The sequence below is a fragment of the Sprattus sprattus genome, assembly GCF_963457725.1.
Source record: "Sprattus sprattus genome assembly, chromosome: 17".
NCBI lineage: Eukaryota > Metazoa > Chordata > Actinopteri > Clupeiformes > Clupeidae > Sprattus > Sprattus sprattus.
Window position 1 is genome coordinate 4,100,343 of NC_137915.1, and position 16,428 is coordinate 4,116,770.

General features: G+C 40.8%; 2 protein-coding genes across 2 annotated transcripts; one reads left to right on the forward strand and one right to left on the reverse strand.

The window, feature by feature from the left end:
• On the reverse strand, positions 1-7,765 carry riok3 (RIO kinase 3 (yeast)). Its single transcript, XM_080855280.1, has 13 exons — positions 7,405-7,765; positions 6,762-6,877; positions 5,680-5,822; positions 5,250-5,357; positions 5,037-5,146; positions 4,672-4,815; positions 3,757-3,884; positions 3,324-3,506; positions 2,551-2,710; positions 2,140-2,220; positions 1,611-1,700; positions 1,320-1,427; positions 1-979 (listed from the first exon to the last, which is right to left on the reverse strand). Exons 1-13 carry the CDS (start codon positions 7,438-7,440, stop codon positions 866-868), a joined length of 1,521 nt encoding a protein of 506 aa, XP_080711406.1. The 5' UTR covers positions 7,441-7,765; the 3' UTR covers positions 1-865.
• Positions 7,766-10,176: 2,411 nt separating this feature from the next.
• On the forward strand, positions 10,177-15,848 carry tmem241 (transmembrane protein 241; the record flags this gene model as incomplete). Its single annotated transcript, XM_080855288.1, has 15 exons — positions 10,177-10,248; positions 10,646-10,692; positions 10,805-10,882; positions 11,105-11,186; positions 11,295-11,372; positions 12,002-12,027; positions 12,220-12,271; positions 12,483-12,531; positions 12,682-12,721; positions 12,921-12,956; positions 13,955-13,989; positions 14,334-14,403; positions 14,557-14,650; positions 15,038-15,102; positions 15,375-15,848. 15 exons carry the CDS (start codon positions 10,177-10,179, stop codon positions 15,427-15,429), a joined length of 879 nt encoding a protein of 292 aa, XP_080711414.1. The 3' UTR covers positions 15,430-15,848.
• Positions 15,849-16,428: the final 580 nt, after the last annotated feature.

The window sequence follows — 16,428 nt, forward strand, 5'->3', positions numbered from 1 at the left end:
TATCAAACACTCAACACCCCTTCTACACTGCATTCTTAAAGTATAGGAAATAAAATACAACCTTACATGGCTGGCTAGCCTGATTCAGTTACATGCATGCTGAAACAGACACGTGAGAAGTCCCAAACAAAGCACCATCAGACAGAGGTAAGACAAAAGCAAAAAAAAAACATTCAATTTTTAAAGAAGGGAATACGTGATTATATGCAATTCAAAAATGTATGAATTTATTTTCATCACACAGAGTAAACAGGTTCACAGGGACCACACATGCGAAGCAAGCCCTCAGCCTTCCATTAGCAAACGCCTTTGGAATTGTTATTCTCACGTACCACTTTGAGGCAGAAAGGAAGGCTTACCTGGATGAGTATTCCATTCTGGAATCTATGCTTCAACTAGGCTGTACAGGACATTGCATATTAAATGCTTACAGGCAAAAGCCGCACTCAACAGTAGCCAGACCACCCGATAAAACATTTAATTCACAAGGAGGACACTATGACGACAACTAACAACTACATGTTTTGCCTTTTTAATTCATTTTTAAGCTCAAACCAAAAAGCAGTCATATTGACTTCACCCAATCAGAGTTATGCGCCAACACTGGCTTGTTACATACAAGTGCACAATTATAACATAATTATGTCCGAGACTGATGTGTGTACATTTTTTGTATGTTTGCGGTCTTTCTGACATTTCCATACCACCCAACAACGAAAACAACAGCAGTAGCAGCAACAGCAGAGTGGCAGGAATTGTTGACAGCCCCTCACAGCTGTACTGCTTACTGACGTATCCAGCACCTCAACATGATAAGTGACAACAGGGTATCACTGTGTCATTCAGCACCAAAGTTGTCTTGTTGCTAGATGTCCTCGTTGTCGCTCTCTAACAGAGGCGGCCCATCGTCGCTGGTCGGGAAAGTCTTCTTGCTGCGCTTTTGCACATGGTCCTCATTCATCTTCTCCATGGCTTCAATCTATGGGCAATGAAGAAGCATAAGCCCAGGACAATATACTCTTTGGGGTCACTGTTGGGGAACTGACCAGAAGACTTTTCTTCTATACAATGTTTTAATAGTAGCATAGAAGGGAGAGTACAGTATTTTTCTATAGACTGGGGCTATAGACTGGTTACAGACTTTTCAGGGTCCAAGCCCTGTTACTCTTCGAAACCTTTTCTTACATTTACACGACCACAAATATTATGCTGCTTCGTTTTCGACTGTTTATGTTTTGACCTGCTTGTACCTACAGTATCTAACAATCACAGGAAAAACATCCCACACAAATCCCAATAAACAACGGTGTCATTCTGACCTGAGCCAAAAAGTCTGCCTCGTTGTCTCCAATAATCTGTAGCCCAGACACAGCGTTGAAGAGCTCGTACACATCCATGGCGTCTGCCACACCGGCCTTGCCAAAGAACTACATCACAAGACAGGAGACACCGTGAGAAAAACATGCACTTCAAACTGATAGAACCCAGCACTCCTTCAAAATGTTCCTGACGAATTCAAACATGTGTTTCATGCAACAACATTAGGTTCCTACAGTTTAAAAAGTGAAACATGGTCTGAAGAGAGGACAAGTTTAGATTGAATGCCTTACAGTAGAAATATTCCTGCAGTCACGAAACAGGAACTCAAGTCCATGGGGATGTGTAGGCTCCACAGACTGGCTCACATCAATCATCCACACCTACAAAACATGATACATTCAGATCAAACAGACAGACTGGTAAACAGACAAACCGGCCAACTGGAGGAATACATAAAATGAATAACATAAGATAGAAAATAAAACTTTGCAGAGATAGATTTCATCTTATCCCTTAATATCACATTATATTAGATGAAGATCAAAGTAAAACCCATTAAATAAAAAATAAATATAATTCAATTAAAAGTATAAATATCTATATAGTGCAAAGTCGTAGCTAGTTAAAGGCTAAGGTAAAGAGGTACGTTTTTTTGTTTTCTTTTAAAAATGTTTAGCAAGCTGGCTTCCCTGATGTCTAAAGGCAGTATGTTCCATAGCTTTGGGGCGTAATTGACAAAGGCTGCGTCCCTGATTTCCTCTTCAGTAACTAGCAACAACAAGAGGAGGGAGAAGCAGCTGGCTAATAGCACTGACTCACCTTCCCATCATGCCACAGTATGTTGTATTCACTCAGATCAGCATGGACAAGGTTGCACTCCTTATACAACTGTTGCATCATCTAAAAACATCAGAAAAACACAGAAGGACACCTATGATAAATCAATACTTAGGAACGCAAAGCACAAAGCTATTCTTGTAGTAATACAGAAAATGTGAAACAGGATTTGTCTGAGTAGTTTTAAATGTGTCAGTAGTGTTATATATACTACGGTAAAACTGTATGTATCCTCTAACAGGCAACAACAACGACAACAAAAAATAGCTGTTCCACTGTATTTGCCCATGGGACAGATTCCTGCTAACCTAATTAAAGCTCTAAACTTAGGTACACAATTTTAATTCGAGCGTGCAGTGTTACTAGAACAGCGGTCTGCCACAAGCCACTCACATCCAGCACTTGGTAGTAGGCCTGCTTCATGTCCTCACTGTTCAACATGGCATCCTTCAGCTTGGGGGCGGGCACATGGTCCTGACCAATGAAAGACAGCACCAGGATGTGCTTCTTCAGGATCACCACCTCTGGGCACAGGATGCCCGCCTTCTTCATTCTATGAGAAGCAACACATATATGAACAATTAAGCCTTAATACTATGGCATGCTACTGGTTTCCATCTTAACAATATGGTAGATGCTACTGGTTTCCATCTTACTACTATGCTTGATGCTACTGGTTTCCATCTTCATACTATGGGTGATGCTACTGGAATACTATGGTAGATGCTACTGGTTTCCTTCTTAATACTATGGCAGATGCTACTGGTTTCTATCTGAATACTATGGTAGATGCTAATGGTTTCTATCTGAATACTATGGTAGATGCTACTGGTATCCATCTTAATAAATATGGCAGATGCTACTGGTTTCCATCTTAATAAATATGGCAGATGATACTGGTTTCCATCTCAATAAATATGGCAGATGCTACTGGTTTCTCTGGCAAAGATGGTAACTGTGATGAGGCTCAGTTTGGGATTTGAAGTTGAAGCACAATTGAAGAATGTCCCTACCAAGAGGAGCTCTCACATGACTAATGATTAATTCACCACCTTTAAAATGTTTCAAAACTAGGACAGTGCGATATGTTCCAATTGTTTCTATTAGCCATTCAACTGCATTGCTATTTTCAATTGTACATATATACAGACAGCAGATGAACGCACCTAGCCAGGTTGTGCATCTCCTTCTCTGCCCAGAGACGAATGACCTTGCGGGGGTTAAGCTTGCTGAAACGGTCCTTGAAGCGGTAGTCATCCTTGATGTACTTGTCCCGGTTCTTGAATTCATTCAATGTGGTCTTGAAGACCTTGAGCACGCATTCGTCTGGAACGGCTTTCTCCTCCATGCTGAGGGCAAACCATAACAAAACAAACACATTTTATTTTTTATAAGAATCATTTCATTAGTCATTAGTTATTAATGCTATTTTTCAGGTGTTATAGAAGTTTTAAGGCTTGAACGAACATGCTTACAGTTATTTAGCAGGGCGAGAGCTTTGATGATCATTAATTATACCACGGCTCAGAATAATATATTGACGCATGTAGACATTATACGATGATTGTATCAGGGGAAATAATCGAAAAACATTCTCACCTGCCCCCATTGGCATGGAACACCACAGACTCCTTCCCTGTGCTGATGCAGCCATTAATAGTTTCCAGGATCCCCGCGTTCACCATCTTGTACATCAGCAGCCTAGTCTTGGGGTCCACTGCTTGCTCCTGAAAACCAGAGCATTACAGATTGATTACAAATGTGGAATATGACATTCTAAACCTGATTGTTCAAATCCTTGATTGTGATTGGCTAAAAGCTGTTGTAAAATCCAGCATTACCTTACAATTTGACCTGATTACATTCCATATTACTGCGCAGCGAATGGCAAGGCATTCATATAGCGCATTTCATACCCAGTGTTCCATCTGGCTGTTGCGTTGCTTCAAGGGTTGCGTGGCAACGATTTATTTAGGAACTATAATTTTTAGTGGCGGAAGAATGACGGTTTATCATTAAACTATTGTTTCTTAAATTGAATTGTCTTTATTTATGAAACCATATCAATTATGTGTAGTAACAGGTTTAGAAAAGCAATAAGCCCCGCGAGTCCGTGCTTTGCGCTGATTTTAGAACAGGTAAGGGGGTTTAACGGCACTCCGCTTCGCGTCGTGCCTGACAACTCCCTTACCTGTTCTAAAATCAGCGCAAAGCACGGCCTCTTGGGGCTTATTGCTTAATTATACTTCATCTATGCTGATTGATATTTGTGTTAGTAAACTGGATGGAATACTAAGATCTTTATCCTTATCGATAGGCAATGCTGACTAAAAACAAAGAGGTGAGGAAATACATGCAACACCCCAGCAACACACAAAAAACAACAACAACAACAACACTGAAGCCCCAGTGGACAACAACAACAACAACAACAACAACAACAGTGGCCTTAAGCTGATATTTGACATCACAATAAAGTCCCAGTTCTCTGGGGAATCAGCAGCAGGTACTCACAGCCGTGGAGTGCTCCTTCTTCTCATGCAGCCGGGCACTGCGGCGCTGCTCGCTGTAGCAGTGCTGCTTCAGAGCGTTGTACACCTGGTTGGAGAGCTTCAGGTCCATGCCCATCCCATCGCCCACCTGCACCTCTGGGGCAAACTGAAGAAAAGTGAACAAATATGATTACGTACATATGCATACATACAGCATTCAAATATGAATATACACATATGCATACATACAGCATTCAATGAGCACAGCAAAGTCCTGAGAGTCAGGCAGCATATTGCACTTAATCTCATACATACATGAACCTGTCTAACAAAGGAGCATTCAACACAGGCACACGTTAGAGGACATTAGAAAACAGAAAATCTCACGTTATCCATGCGTGCTGTGTTCTTCCTCCCACAAACCACCTCGTCATGTTTAGTGGTGATGTTCTTGCCCTTGCCAGTGAAGCCCTTTTTTGGGGTGATGGTTGGTTTGTCTTCAGGGAAGAATATAAAAGGGATAAATGCTTAACCTAACAAGCGTCAAAACTACTGAATACTGAAGATGCAGTTTGAGGTGAGGGAGGTAAGAGATTATACCAGCTCGGTAGGGGTCGTTTCGGGTGTCCTGCCAATCAACCTCCTCCTCAGAGCTGTTGCTGTCCTCATAGGGGTGAACCATGCGGTAGTTCTCAAAGGAGATGGACACTGTGGACACAGAGGAGGAAAGAAATTACACACGTTGTGCTTGCTTTCAAAAACACGACGGCGCATACTTTTTGATACCATCTCTGAAGATCAAGCAGTGACAGTTACCATTCAACAAAACATTTACGCTCACATGTTGGTGACAGTGACATGACAAGAGGTTTGAGTTGTGACTAAGCTGCAATCATGCACTTGGATTGTGGAACAAAAAATGTAGCACGGCCATGGTTTATTTTTTATATCTCTAGGCTATCACTGTTTCAAGAACAGGGAAACGCTGTTTCTGGGCTGAAACGTATAATTATCTTTAGTGCTATATCACCTTTGCTGTCTCCATTGAACTTCTTCTCCTCTCTGCGCAGCTGTGAGTCAAACTCCCTGTCAAACTCCATCTGCAGCATCTGGGCCAGCATCAGGTCACTGTCTGTCTCTGCCTCTGGAGAAGTCACCAGTTCCACATCCACCCTGATGAAACAACATATGCTGAGAATATATATATATATATATATATATATATATAGCAATCCTCTGACCTTTGATACTGAACATCAGCTTGATAGATTAACAGATACAAAAATGCAATTAACACAGTCATCTTGAGTGTGTGTATGTGTGTGTCTGAGATTGGAATTTGTTCCTGCTACATGTGGGTACATTTGTGAAGTGACGGGTGGATTTGATCAACTTACCTGCCATGGTGGCAGGTAAACAAAGGGTGCACTTAACAAACATAATTGGCGTGATTTAATCGTTCCGTGAAAAGGTCACCTGAATTGTCAGGCAGCCTAACAAAATAGTGTGTTACTTACTACATGTCAGGTAAAAGTGAGCTATGTCTCCTCCTGCCTCTCTACCAATCAAATCAAAGGAGGGAGCTCCCTTCTCAATCAATCGCTCATTCATTTACAAAGTTATGAGAAATGGAGGAGGGCCGACGGTGGGGTATTACGTGACTAGCTGGTTTTTGCTAGTCCGTCAGTTTTCTGCTCCCACTGTCAGCAACACGCTTCGTCCAGTGGCAAGACAAACAACTTTCTTGTGGGTATCAACATTTTTAAATGGAAGTTATCAAGGAACACAAAGCCTCCAAATGCCACAAGAAAGTGATCTGCATCATACAAGAAGTTGTCTCCAGAAAATGGAGAGGGGTGGTGGAAGGCTGGTGGAAGAAATAATTCATTTTCATCCTTGATCTGAGTGTGTAAATACAGTGCACACTTTTAATGTTGTCTAATTGTAAGGAATTAATAATATTGTCAATATGGAAACCAATTATTATTATTTATTTATTTACCAAATCAAGCCTGTAAACATTTCTTCGTGCTGGGCAAGTTCCTCATTGGCTTCTGGTGGCTAAAATGGGACCGTGAGAATTTGACCCATACAAAACTGGTGGTGACTCACTCTGAACAAGTTGGGATGGCATTGCCTTCCTCATCCAGTTGCTTGGCCAGTTGTTCACTCATTACGTCAGCCAGGGAGCATGGGGTGTGAACTGGCCTCGCAGCCCCCCAGGGACTCTACATGACATAGGAGAAACGTGTGTCAACAACAGTAGCCTGTCGAATAGCGATCGCAAACGGAAGAGCTGCCTTGCATTAAAATGGTCACAAATATAAATAAACTAAGGTCGGGCGCTAAATAAATCGCTTGCTTGCTAGCTAAATAAGTAACTACCTAATAGGCTCAATCTTACAATATTAAGGCTACTCGTAGCAAGATGACAAGTCAAGTGATGCGGTAAGCTAGCAAACTGACGGGACGGCCAGAGCCAGCCACAACAATGTTAACATTAAATGGCTGACAACTTGGGAGTTTAAACAAATCTAACTAAATTGAACATTCAACGACTTATGGTGTCGTGAGCTGTCTATGGTTAGTTGCCTAGTACCTAATTGGCCAAACAGCTTGACGCAAGGAGAAGGCGAGTTAATAACTAACTTTACCTAACAAGCCTGATAGGAATCACATCTTGTTAGCTTGCAGGCTATGCTAACAGTCGAACAGTTAATGTTGGCTAGTATCTAAGCACCATTTAGATGCTTACCTTTACTTCTTTGAACGGGACTTCAACTTGATCCATATTTGCAGTGACAGGTTGTTTGAGGTACTTTCAGGTTATCAAGTTATAGAAAGTTCGACGTCTATTTGGCACACGGAAGCGTCAATTCGTTTGCTGATAACGTTGATTTGCTTGTACTGCTAGCAAAAACAAGTGCTAAGGCCTTTCGTTAGCTGAAAATAGGTAACGTTAGGTATAATAAAGGTCAGAGTAGTTCCCTAAATAGAACAAAAATGACAAATCAATCACGACACGTGATATAATATAAATATATGTCAACGTCACTGTTAAAAACAGTATAAACGATATTAAAATACCACCGATACGGTCGAGCGAGTTGCTTACTCCAGTGGCTGAAGTCGTAATAACGTGAAGAAAGGCGAGGACTGAACAAGTCAATCTATGACATTATCGGTGATTTTGAAACAAACTATGTTAGTACCGCCACCTACTGCTATGGAATGAGGGACTGATACACTGTACAGAATCAGAATCAGGTTTTATTGGCCAAGTTATTTGCACAAACAAGGAATTTGTCTTGGTACAGTGGCTCTCCGTGAGCTTACACATATATTACACAACATATACATCACAACACAAAACAATACAACAGTGCAAAACAATACAACAGTGCAATGGTCTAACAGTCCAAGAAGTCTAAAAAAAAAAGTATACACTACGTAGAGGATATACAGGGGACTGTATCTGTATACAGTCGATGGGACTGACCACTCTAACATACCATAAGAGCAGCACACATGACAGTCACGCCCAGGTGTTGTGGCTCAATGTCGCTTTCCACTTCATATTCTTCATCCTTTAAAATAGCTGCTTGTTTCACTATAGGCTATCACCATTTGATGATATAGTCACTGGTTGTGCAGAAACATACAGCAGTACACCTTTAATACATGATAAAAAATAAAATGAATTATTATTATTATTATGATGATGACTACACCTGTGAGGTAATATTTGGTCGTAGTTCCTTCTTTAGCATGATTGCAGGAGGAGATATAAATGGGTTTATAAAACAATTGGGTTCTAGCGCGTAATTTAGCTGTTTCTTATTGGACGAGAGACGTTCCATGCTATAGGTTATTCTTCAACATACCTACAGTTACGGGACCTTTCACAGCTAAAAATAAATCACTCCGCGATGAAACATTCGCATTGATGATAACCGTTAATTCAAAGTTTTTAAAATTCCAAACCAAGACGTTGACAATGGAACTATTTTTTTGTTGCGGAGAAACAATGGCGAAATAAACCATGTTTAATCAATAACTTCGTGTTGAAATGTTAATTTGTTGACTGTAGAATTGTTTTATAAAAGCAATATAGCACTCGTGGGAGTGGGGTAGGTAAGGGATAATCCCACGGGTGTTGTTGCCTACGCCACTCGGCCTGGCGGCCTCAATGGCTACGGCCGAACACCACCCGTGGGATTATCCCTTACCTACCCCACTCCCATTAGTGCTATATTGCTTAAACGACCCATTCATTTTCAGAAAAACACATGTTTTGAGGGCCCACTACCATACAGGTCCTCAACCCCTCTGCAATGAGCCATCAGCTCTGCTCCTGCCAAGGGCCTTTTTGGAAGATGGGTGTCCACAGATGGATGTCCTCACCCAGAAGCCCTTCTACAAACACACCCTTTAAAGGCTGAAATATACTTCTACGACTCTGTTAATGCGTGGTCCCTAGTTGTCTCGACCGACTTGTTTCTATTTATGGTTCTCCAACCGTTGTGGGTATTGTAAAGCATTTTTTTAAAAAAAGATGACGGACTTCACTCCATACATGGTCGTATTTGTACAAAAAGGTTTTTGTTTAACAGTTTTTTGCTTAGATTTTTTTAAAAGTTACAGAGAAATAGACTGTGCAAATGTAAAAACGCCCTTATTGTAACTGAAAAATACGTCTGAGGGGATTTGTGAGGTGTCTGAACCAGCTATCTAATGTTGGCATACTACTACCCACAAGGTAAACAGCAGGTATTGATGGATTGACGGAGACGGATAGTTACAAAATTTGGTAGGTGCACCTCAGGCCACGGAAAGGTGCTCGGAGGGGGTTTGCATCGACGGACAGGGCTCTCTGTGTCTCCGTGACTGCAAAAGCGGACAACCATAAATTGGGCTTGAGACAGACGCTGGGTGAACTTGCCCTGCACCAGCTTCTGCGGGCAATCTTTGGGGTGTCATTAGGCAGAAGGGTGAAGCAAAGATACTGCAACAGCCCCCGGTCAGTATAGCTTCTCCCCAAAACTGAATACCCCCTCAGCACCATGGACCTGTATTTGCTTGAGAGACTTCTGCAGTTGGACACAGCAGAACAACAATTTGAGAAGTCATCCTACAGCTCACATACAGTAGTACTGTATAAAATCAGACGTCTCTTGATACACTGCAGAGTATGCGCTCGCTGAGTTTACTCAGACCAAATAAACTCCCTGAATCCTTCAACGAAGAATAAAATATGAATTTGTGTCTTGTAGCACATAGACGCAGACTTTTAACATGTGTAGGCTACATTTGTTACTACACCTTTAAGGAAGAACCGTTTCCTCAAACACGCAAACTCGTCCATTGGGTGAAATAGCTGGCAACGTGTCATGCCCGTCATAGCAGAGGGTTTCTTACAATTCAAAAACATTATCAGGTATCTCTGTGAGCATTACATGGATGAGATTCTCCACCATGATTGACTATTTCATCATTAAATCGAATGTTTCAGGGAGGCGTGTAACAGATGAATCTATCAAGAGTCGCTCTTGGTTCAATATTCTGCTCGTTTTTTGTGGTGTCATATTTCATAAATAAGGTAACGTTACAATAACTATCCATATAGTGTTAGCATTAGCTGAATTAATATATTAACACAGCTCTTGTCATCGTTAACTTAATCTTGCAACTTGATACTGTTTTAACAAACAGTGACTTTGGCACTACTTATGCCAAGTCTGCTAGTTTTTGCCTGTTCTGTAAGCAATGTGACTGTTAGTTCAGTTACTTCAGGATTTCCTGTTTTGCTGTGCAGAGTGCGAGGACTTCCTTGTTTCATGTTCCTACGGTTAACGTTACACAGCTGTACAGCTAACAGTTAGGCTAGTGTGCTTAATTGCAAATCAACGGAAACATTTTCCGTGGCATTCATTCCAGCCCTTATTAACATGCGCCGTTTTGTCTATGAATAGCTAACGTTGTTGCTTGTCTTGCAGTATGTCTTGTCTGTTTTGAAATTCACATATCCAACCTTATTTCAGGGGTGAGTAACATTTAATGCTAACTTTGTGTCATTCTGTATGTCGCCGACCTTCTCATCAGAATATCAACCGCTCTCCTCTCTTTCTCTCTGCGTTGTGCGTGTGTCAGTTTAGGTGGCAGACCTTTATTGGGGCTCTTCTGCTCTTAGTTTCTGGAAAACTAGGATGGGTAGAAATCAGCAGTTTCCCCAGGTAACCCACCAAAGCATCATAACTTCCAGTTGTCAGAGTTTATCTAAGCTCTTGTCAGTGTGGTACGGGACCATCATGTGGCCAGGGTGTATATTATGCCACCTTGCATTCAAACAGTTTCCTGTGTTAGAGCAGAACATAGGTTTGCATGACAAAGGGAAAACGTTTATGGCTATCTGTTGTCAGACATGACATCAAACAGTAAGTCCCCCATGTCCATAGGGCAGCAGCTTTGGCGTGGCTCCCTGGTTCCCTGCTGTTTGTGGGAAACATCTATGCCGGCTCCAGAGCCCTCGCTCGCCTGGTAATAACATGTTGTGGCATTTACAGCAGAACATCCCTAATGCATTGTTTTAACGTAATGTGATTCAGTGAAGTCTGTCTTAAATGCTGTGTTTCTATCTGTGTGCAGCCCATACCATTCTTCTTCACACTCCACAATGCATCTGAAGTCGTCTCATTCTGTATTCTGAGAGTGACTCAGAGAGAGGTTTGTTTAGCTGTGGATGTAAATGAATGAAGATAAATGTACATCTATGCAGTATATAAGTACTGTAGCATACTTTAATGTCGGCATGCTGATGTCTTTTCACCTAAGTCCTAAGACAACAGAGCTATGTGTATTTAATCACAAGACTCAAGATGAAGTAGGCATTTAAAGCAGTTTCAGAAAAAGTTATTTCTGAGTTTGAGCTACCTGCACTGGTTTGGCGAAAAAACAAACAAACACGATGGCGGTATCATTAAAGATTATTCACACTTGTTTTTGTAATACATGAGCGCTTTCACTCTGCTCTCAAAAGCTTTGATTAGGCTTTCAAATCACGTTCAATGAGTTGCTTGAAGAGCCATGCAATTATCGGCGGTACACAGTGCCGTTGCGTAATCTTATCTTCCTGCCAACAAGGCAGGCATAGATAAGACCGTCATAAGTGAAGCAATCCCTAGCAGGATGTTTGCTCCAATCACTCCCCATTGATTATGCTAGCAGGAGTGAACAAGGAGGAAGTGAAGGAAGAGTGAAAAGAGGGGAACTTTTATGATATCCAGGATTTTATGACATGATTGACCTTGTAACATTCTTGACTTCTGTGTCTCTGATTTGTATTTTTTTCATAGAGAATGTCTTGGATGAAAATGTTCAGGTATTTTCAGCTTTACTTGATTTTCAATTTAAATGATCTGACCATTTAATCAGTAAACAAACAATTGTGGAGGACCTAAAAAAAAATAAAAGGGAGGATTTTTTTTTTTGGTTGCCTATTTCTGATGTCTCAATCTTAGCGTTGTGTGAGACAATTACTGTTACTAAACTGAATTGTTTGCTTTTATTTCAGTGTTAATCTGTTGCTTGCATCTGCGATCAACCTCCCCATCCATGATCCGCAGGTCAGTAAAAATACAGACACACACCCACACACAATCTTTTGGACTTCAGCCACTTAATAGCATGCCTGAACGTGTTTGTTTGTTGTGGCAGTATCATGTGTATCCACAAGGTGGGGATAAACATCCTTCTGCAGCCTGTACTATACATGTGCATGGACATTATGTTGGTAAAGCTAATTGCTAGGTGAAATGTGTTTCCTTTTCTTCTCAGTTTGATCCTGGTGGATATGTTTGGGCTTTTGTTCACGTTTTCTGTGTTGGTAAGTCTCTTTCACATTGCAAATTAACTCATAAACAATTGGCATTTAGTTTGTGTGCCAATGTGTTAATATATTGTGTTTATGTCAAACTTGGCTGCCTAATTTTAGTTTGCTTCAATAAGTAAACACTTGATTGATTTTTGTGGCCAGGGGCTTACCGAGTATTCCGGAAGAAAACCAGCCACCTAAGGTACCTGTTCAATTTCAACACAGGGTTGTCTAAAGTGAGCTGACTGAGTCTGTCTTAATCAAAATGGAGGGTAAATCCAAAAGTAACTTTTCTTATAGCTCTTTACTGGAACGTTGCTTCTCTTGTCACGAAACACACTCTCTCAATTTCTCTGAAATGTCTAATAAGAAGTTTTATTGAATTTATATTTACATTCCAGTGACCTGGAACAACAGTACATCAACTATGTGTTTAGGTAAGTGATTGTAGTTCAAGATATGTTTTAAAAATAGCTTAAAAGTGTAATCTGTCCCCCAGCCTTGTTTTGTTTATTGTGTTTTTTTTTGTATTGTTGCCCATTCTTCTGTAAATGTGCTAGGTTGTTTTTAAGTGAGCACTGACTGATACTAACTACTTACTGGCCGAGAGTGAGGTCATGCAGGTAAATATCAGACAGAGGCCGTAAGGTATCGACCGAGCGATAGCAAGGTTGATGCTGCGGGGCCGAAGTCTGATATACCTGCATGATCGAACGGTCGAGGTTAGTAAGTTGTTTATTATATGGCATTTAAGCTCTTTTCATTTTGAAAATAAACGGTAATTGTAAATAGAAAACATGTCGTTTTGTTCAGCTCTCAAGTCTTCTCACGACACAGTCTGTGTTTCAGGTGTTGCCTAGCAAAAAATGACTTGCTAACTTCAAGTTACAATGATCAATAGAAAACGGTCAACAGGGCTCAGCTTAAATGGCTTTAATTTACAGTTAAATGCAAGGTTTTTAAACTATAGTAGTCAAGTCTTCATCATCACTTTCAATAACACATTTTCGCTGCTTCTGAAGTCCTATAAAGTATTACCCGATATCAAAATGTTCGCAAATTCTGTCAACTGTCATGTTACCACGACATTCAACTGGCTTCCTGTTCTCAGATAATTTCATAATAGGAGTCCTGATTCTATCAATACATGCTCAGGGCTGTTGATATATCGCTAATTTTTAAGGATGTAATGTTTAGTACTTGGTACATGGTATCACTCATTTTTAAGATTGATGGGGTGTGCAATAAGAATACTTATCAGACCGCAGACCGGCTAGAACGTCAATGCGCGGCTGGCATGACTACACATTAGCCAATCAGAATGCTCGTACTGTCGTTGCCATATAATAAAGTTTGATATTTTGTAAATGTACTAGGTTGTTTTTAAGTGAGCACTGACTGATACGGTTCGATATTTTAAATTGGTGTTCCCCAGTGTGCTGCTGTTATCCTTTGCTGCACATCCTACAGGTAAATCCCCCATGATCCCATAACGTTCTGTTCCCCCATGTGTAGTAGAGTATTAATGTATATATCAATACTTTAGTTGAATATTTTAGCTAATAACTTATTTAGTCTCCAGAAATGTACTACAGCGTACAAGTTCACAATGACAATACTGATTGGGAGAATATGTGTACATTTCTTTTGTTAAACTGAAAATGGTGATGACTTTCAGGGGAGTTGAATACTTTTGCAAGCAACTGTACGGACCAGTATAAAAGCTAGAACTAGTTTCATGCAATGCTTGATAAAGTTACATTGAGTATTTCTCATAGTATTTTTGCTTTAAACACCCACCGATGTACTTCTAGGTGACCTTTTTGGTGCTTTGGACTTCCCCTTTCTTATGTCCTACGAGTTCCACAGTGGGTGCTGTGCAAGGTGAGTTAGCATTCCAGTTAGTGATTTAGGTCTTTCCAGGTGCTTAAACCTAATGTATGACTCATCACCACACCATATAAAAAATTCCCCCACACTGTCAGTATTTAAAAGTGATTATTATTATCATTATTGTTCATTATCCCCTGCCAATAGTGCCTTGCTGGGATTCTTCCTCCTGCTGGCCACCGTTAAACTGAGGAGTGCCTTACCCCTGGAACACTGTGGAGCTTGGGTCTTCCTGGCCAAGGTATAGGTTATGTCCTTGACACAAGGTATAGGTTATGTCCTTGACACAAGGTATAGGTTACGTCCTTGACAAGGGGTATAGGTTACGTCCTTGACAAGGGGTATAGGTTACGTCCTTGACACAAGGTATAGGTTACGTCCTTGACAAGGGGTATAGGTTACGTCCTTGACACAAGGTATAGGTTACGTCCTTGACACAAGGTATAGGTTATGTCCTTGACACAAGGTATAGGTTATGTCCTTGACACAAGGTATAGGTTACGTCCTTGCCACAAGGTATAGGTTATGTCCTTGACACAAGGTATAGGTTATTCCTCATACAACTTGAAAATCAGTCATTGCTTAGCATGCTTACTTATTTTCCATATGGTCTGAACCCTCCTTGCAGGTGCTGACGACGGGACTTTCTCCCCTTGTGTTTCAAATTGAGGTTAACACCCAAACTCTCTGCTGGTGAGCTCACAACTCTTTTTATTTAATTATTTTAAGCCCAAATGGCCACTGAAAACACTGATTTGGTCAAAAACGTTATTGGTCATCTGTTTAAGATTTGAAATTGAAGGCAGAGTTGTGCCTTCACGAGTGACAAAATAAACATAATGTGCATGTTTGGAGGTGTCTGTGAATAATGCTTTGGATTAAAAAAAGATTTCAAAGATCCATGTAAGACAGGCACATACACCAATACATGTGTGTCACTCTATACACCAATGCCTTCTTCCCAGCATCCTCTGCAGCCTCGGCGGAGAGGCTCTGTCAGTGTTCTCTGAAAAGGCGTGACTTCTGAAGTGCATCACCTAAACACCAGCTGCTCGACACCTGCTGCTGACAAGAAGATCAAAGCACCAAACATCTCTTTTCCCCATGATTTTACAGTCAAAGGCAGTGTCTTGAGACATTTCTTTAATTTTTTTCGGGGAAAGAAGTTACAGAACACCTTTGCGTGCAACTTATGCTCCGCAACTTATTTAAATAATTTCTAAATGTGCACTTCTCTAGTCCGATTCCATATCCATGAGCTTCAGTGCATTTCAGAATTCACCTTGTCGCGGACGATAGGTGCTAGGTGTTAGGAGGACTATAACTGCTATTTGTCAATTTTATTTACTCTAGTCTTTGTTTACCTAGTTTCATTAGTTTCTTATTATTTACTAAGGCATTATGAAAGCCGTATGTGTAGCCCCACACTTTTATGTAGCTCTTTCTCTCTCTGTGTATGGAGATATGCACAGATATGTATACAGACAGAGTTAGTGCACCAAAGATTTGAATTGAGAGTAATCGCACCATCAAACACAACCATCTATCGCCGTGGAATATTTATGTTATATGAATGTTGTCTGAATGTATGTATTTCACTCTATGTGCCTTATAAATTATTGAATTTGTAAACACTTTATATGAGAAATGTTTATTACTATTGAACACAGATGCAGTCAGTCCTCAGTCTCTGCTGTCATTTTGTTGAAAAATTATTCACGGACTCATCTCATTTTCTGCCCCCTCTTCAGATGATTCATCTTAGGTTTGTATAACGAAGTGTGTTCCCAAAGGTCGAGAAACCTTAACATCTATAGGCCCACAGGTCAAATTCTGTGGCACGGTGCTCTTACAACATAGTAGTGTAAAATGAACCAATTTGGTGATAAATTCATAGCCTACGTGGTTCTTATATAGCCTGATATGGTCAGTGCCTACTGTTAAGCCGATTTGTCAGACGGGATACCCTAGCTAGCCCATGCCCACATCCACGGCTGAGGTGCCCTTGAGCAAGGCACC

Bases quoted from the DNA above. Each gene is read 5' to 3' on its own strand.
- riok3 (XM_080855280.1), bottom strand. From the start codon at position 7,440: ATGGATCAAGTTGAAGTCCCGTTCAAAGAAGTAAAG. The intron at 1,701-2,139 runs GTGAGTCAGTGC...CATGTTTTGTAG, and splicing joins TACTGTGGCATGATGGGAAG to GTGTGGATGATTGATGTGAG. The intron at 1,428-1,610 runs GTAAGGCATTCA...CTTGTGATGTAG, and splicing joins ACTGCAGGAATATTTCTACT to TTCTTTGGCAAGGCCGGTGT.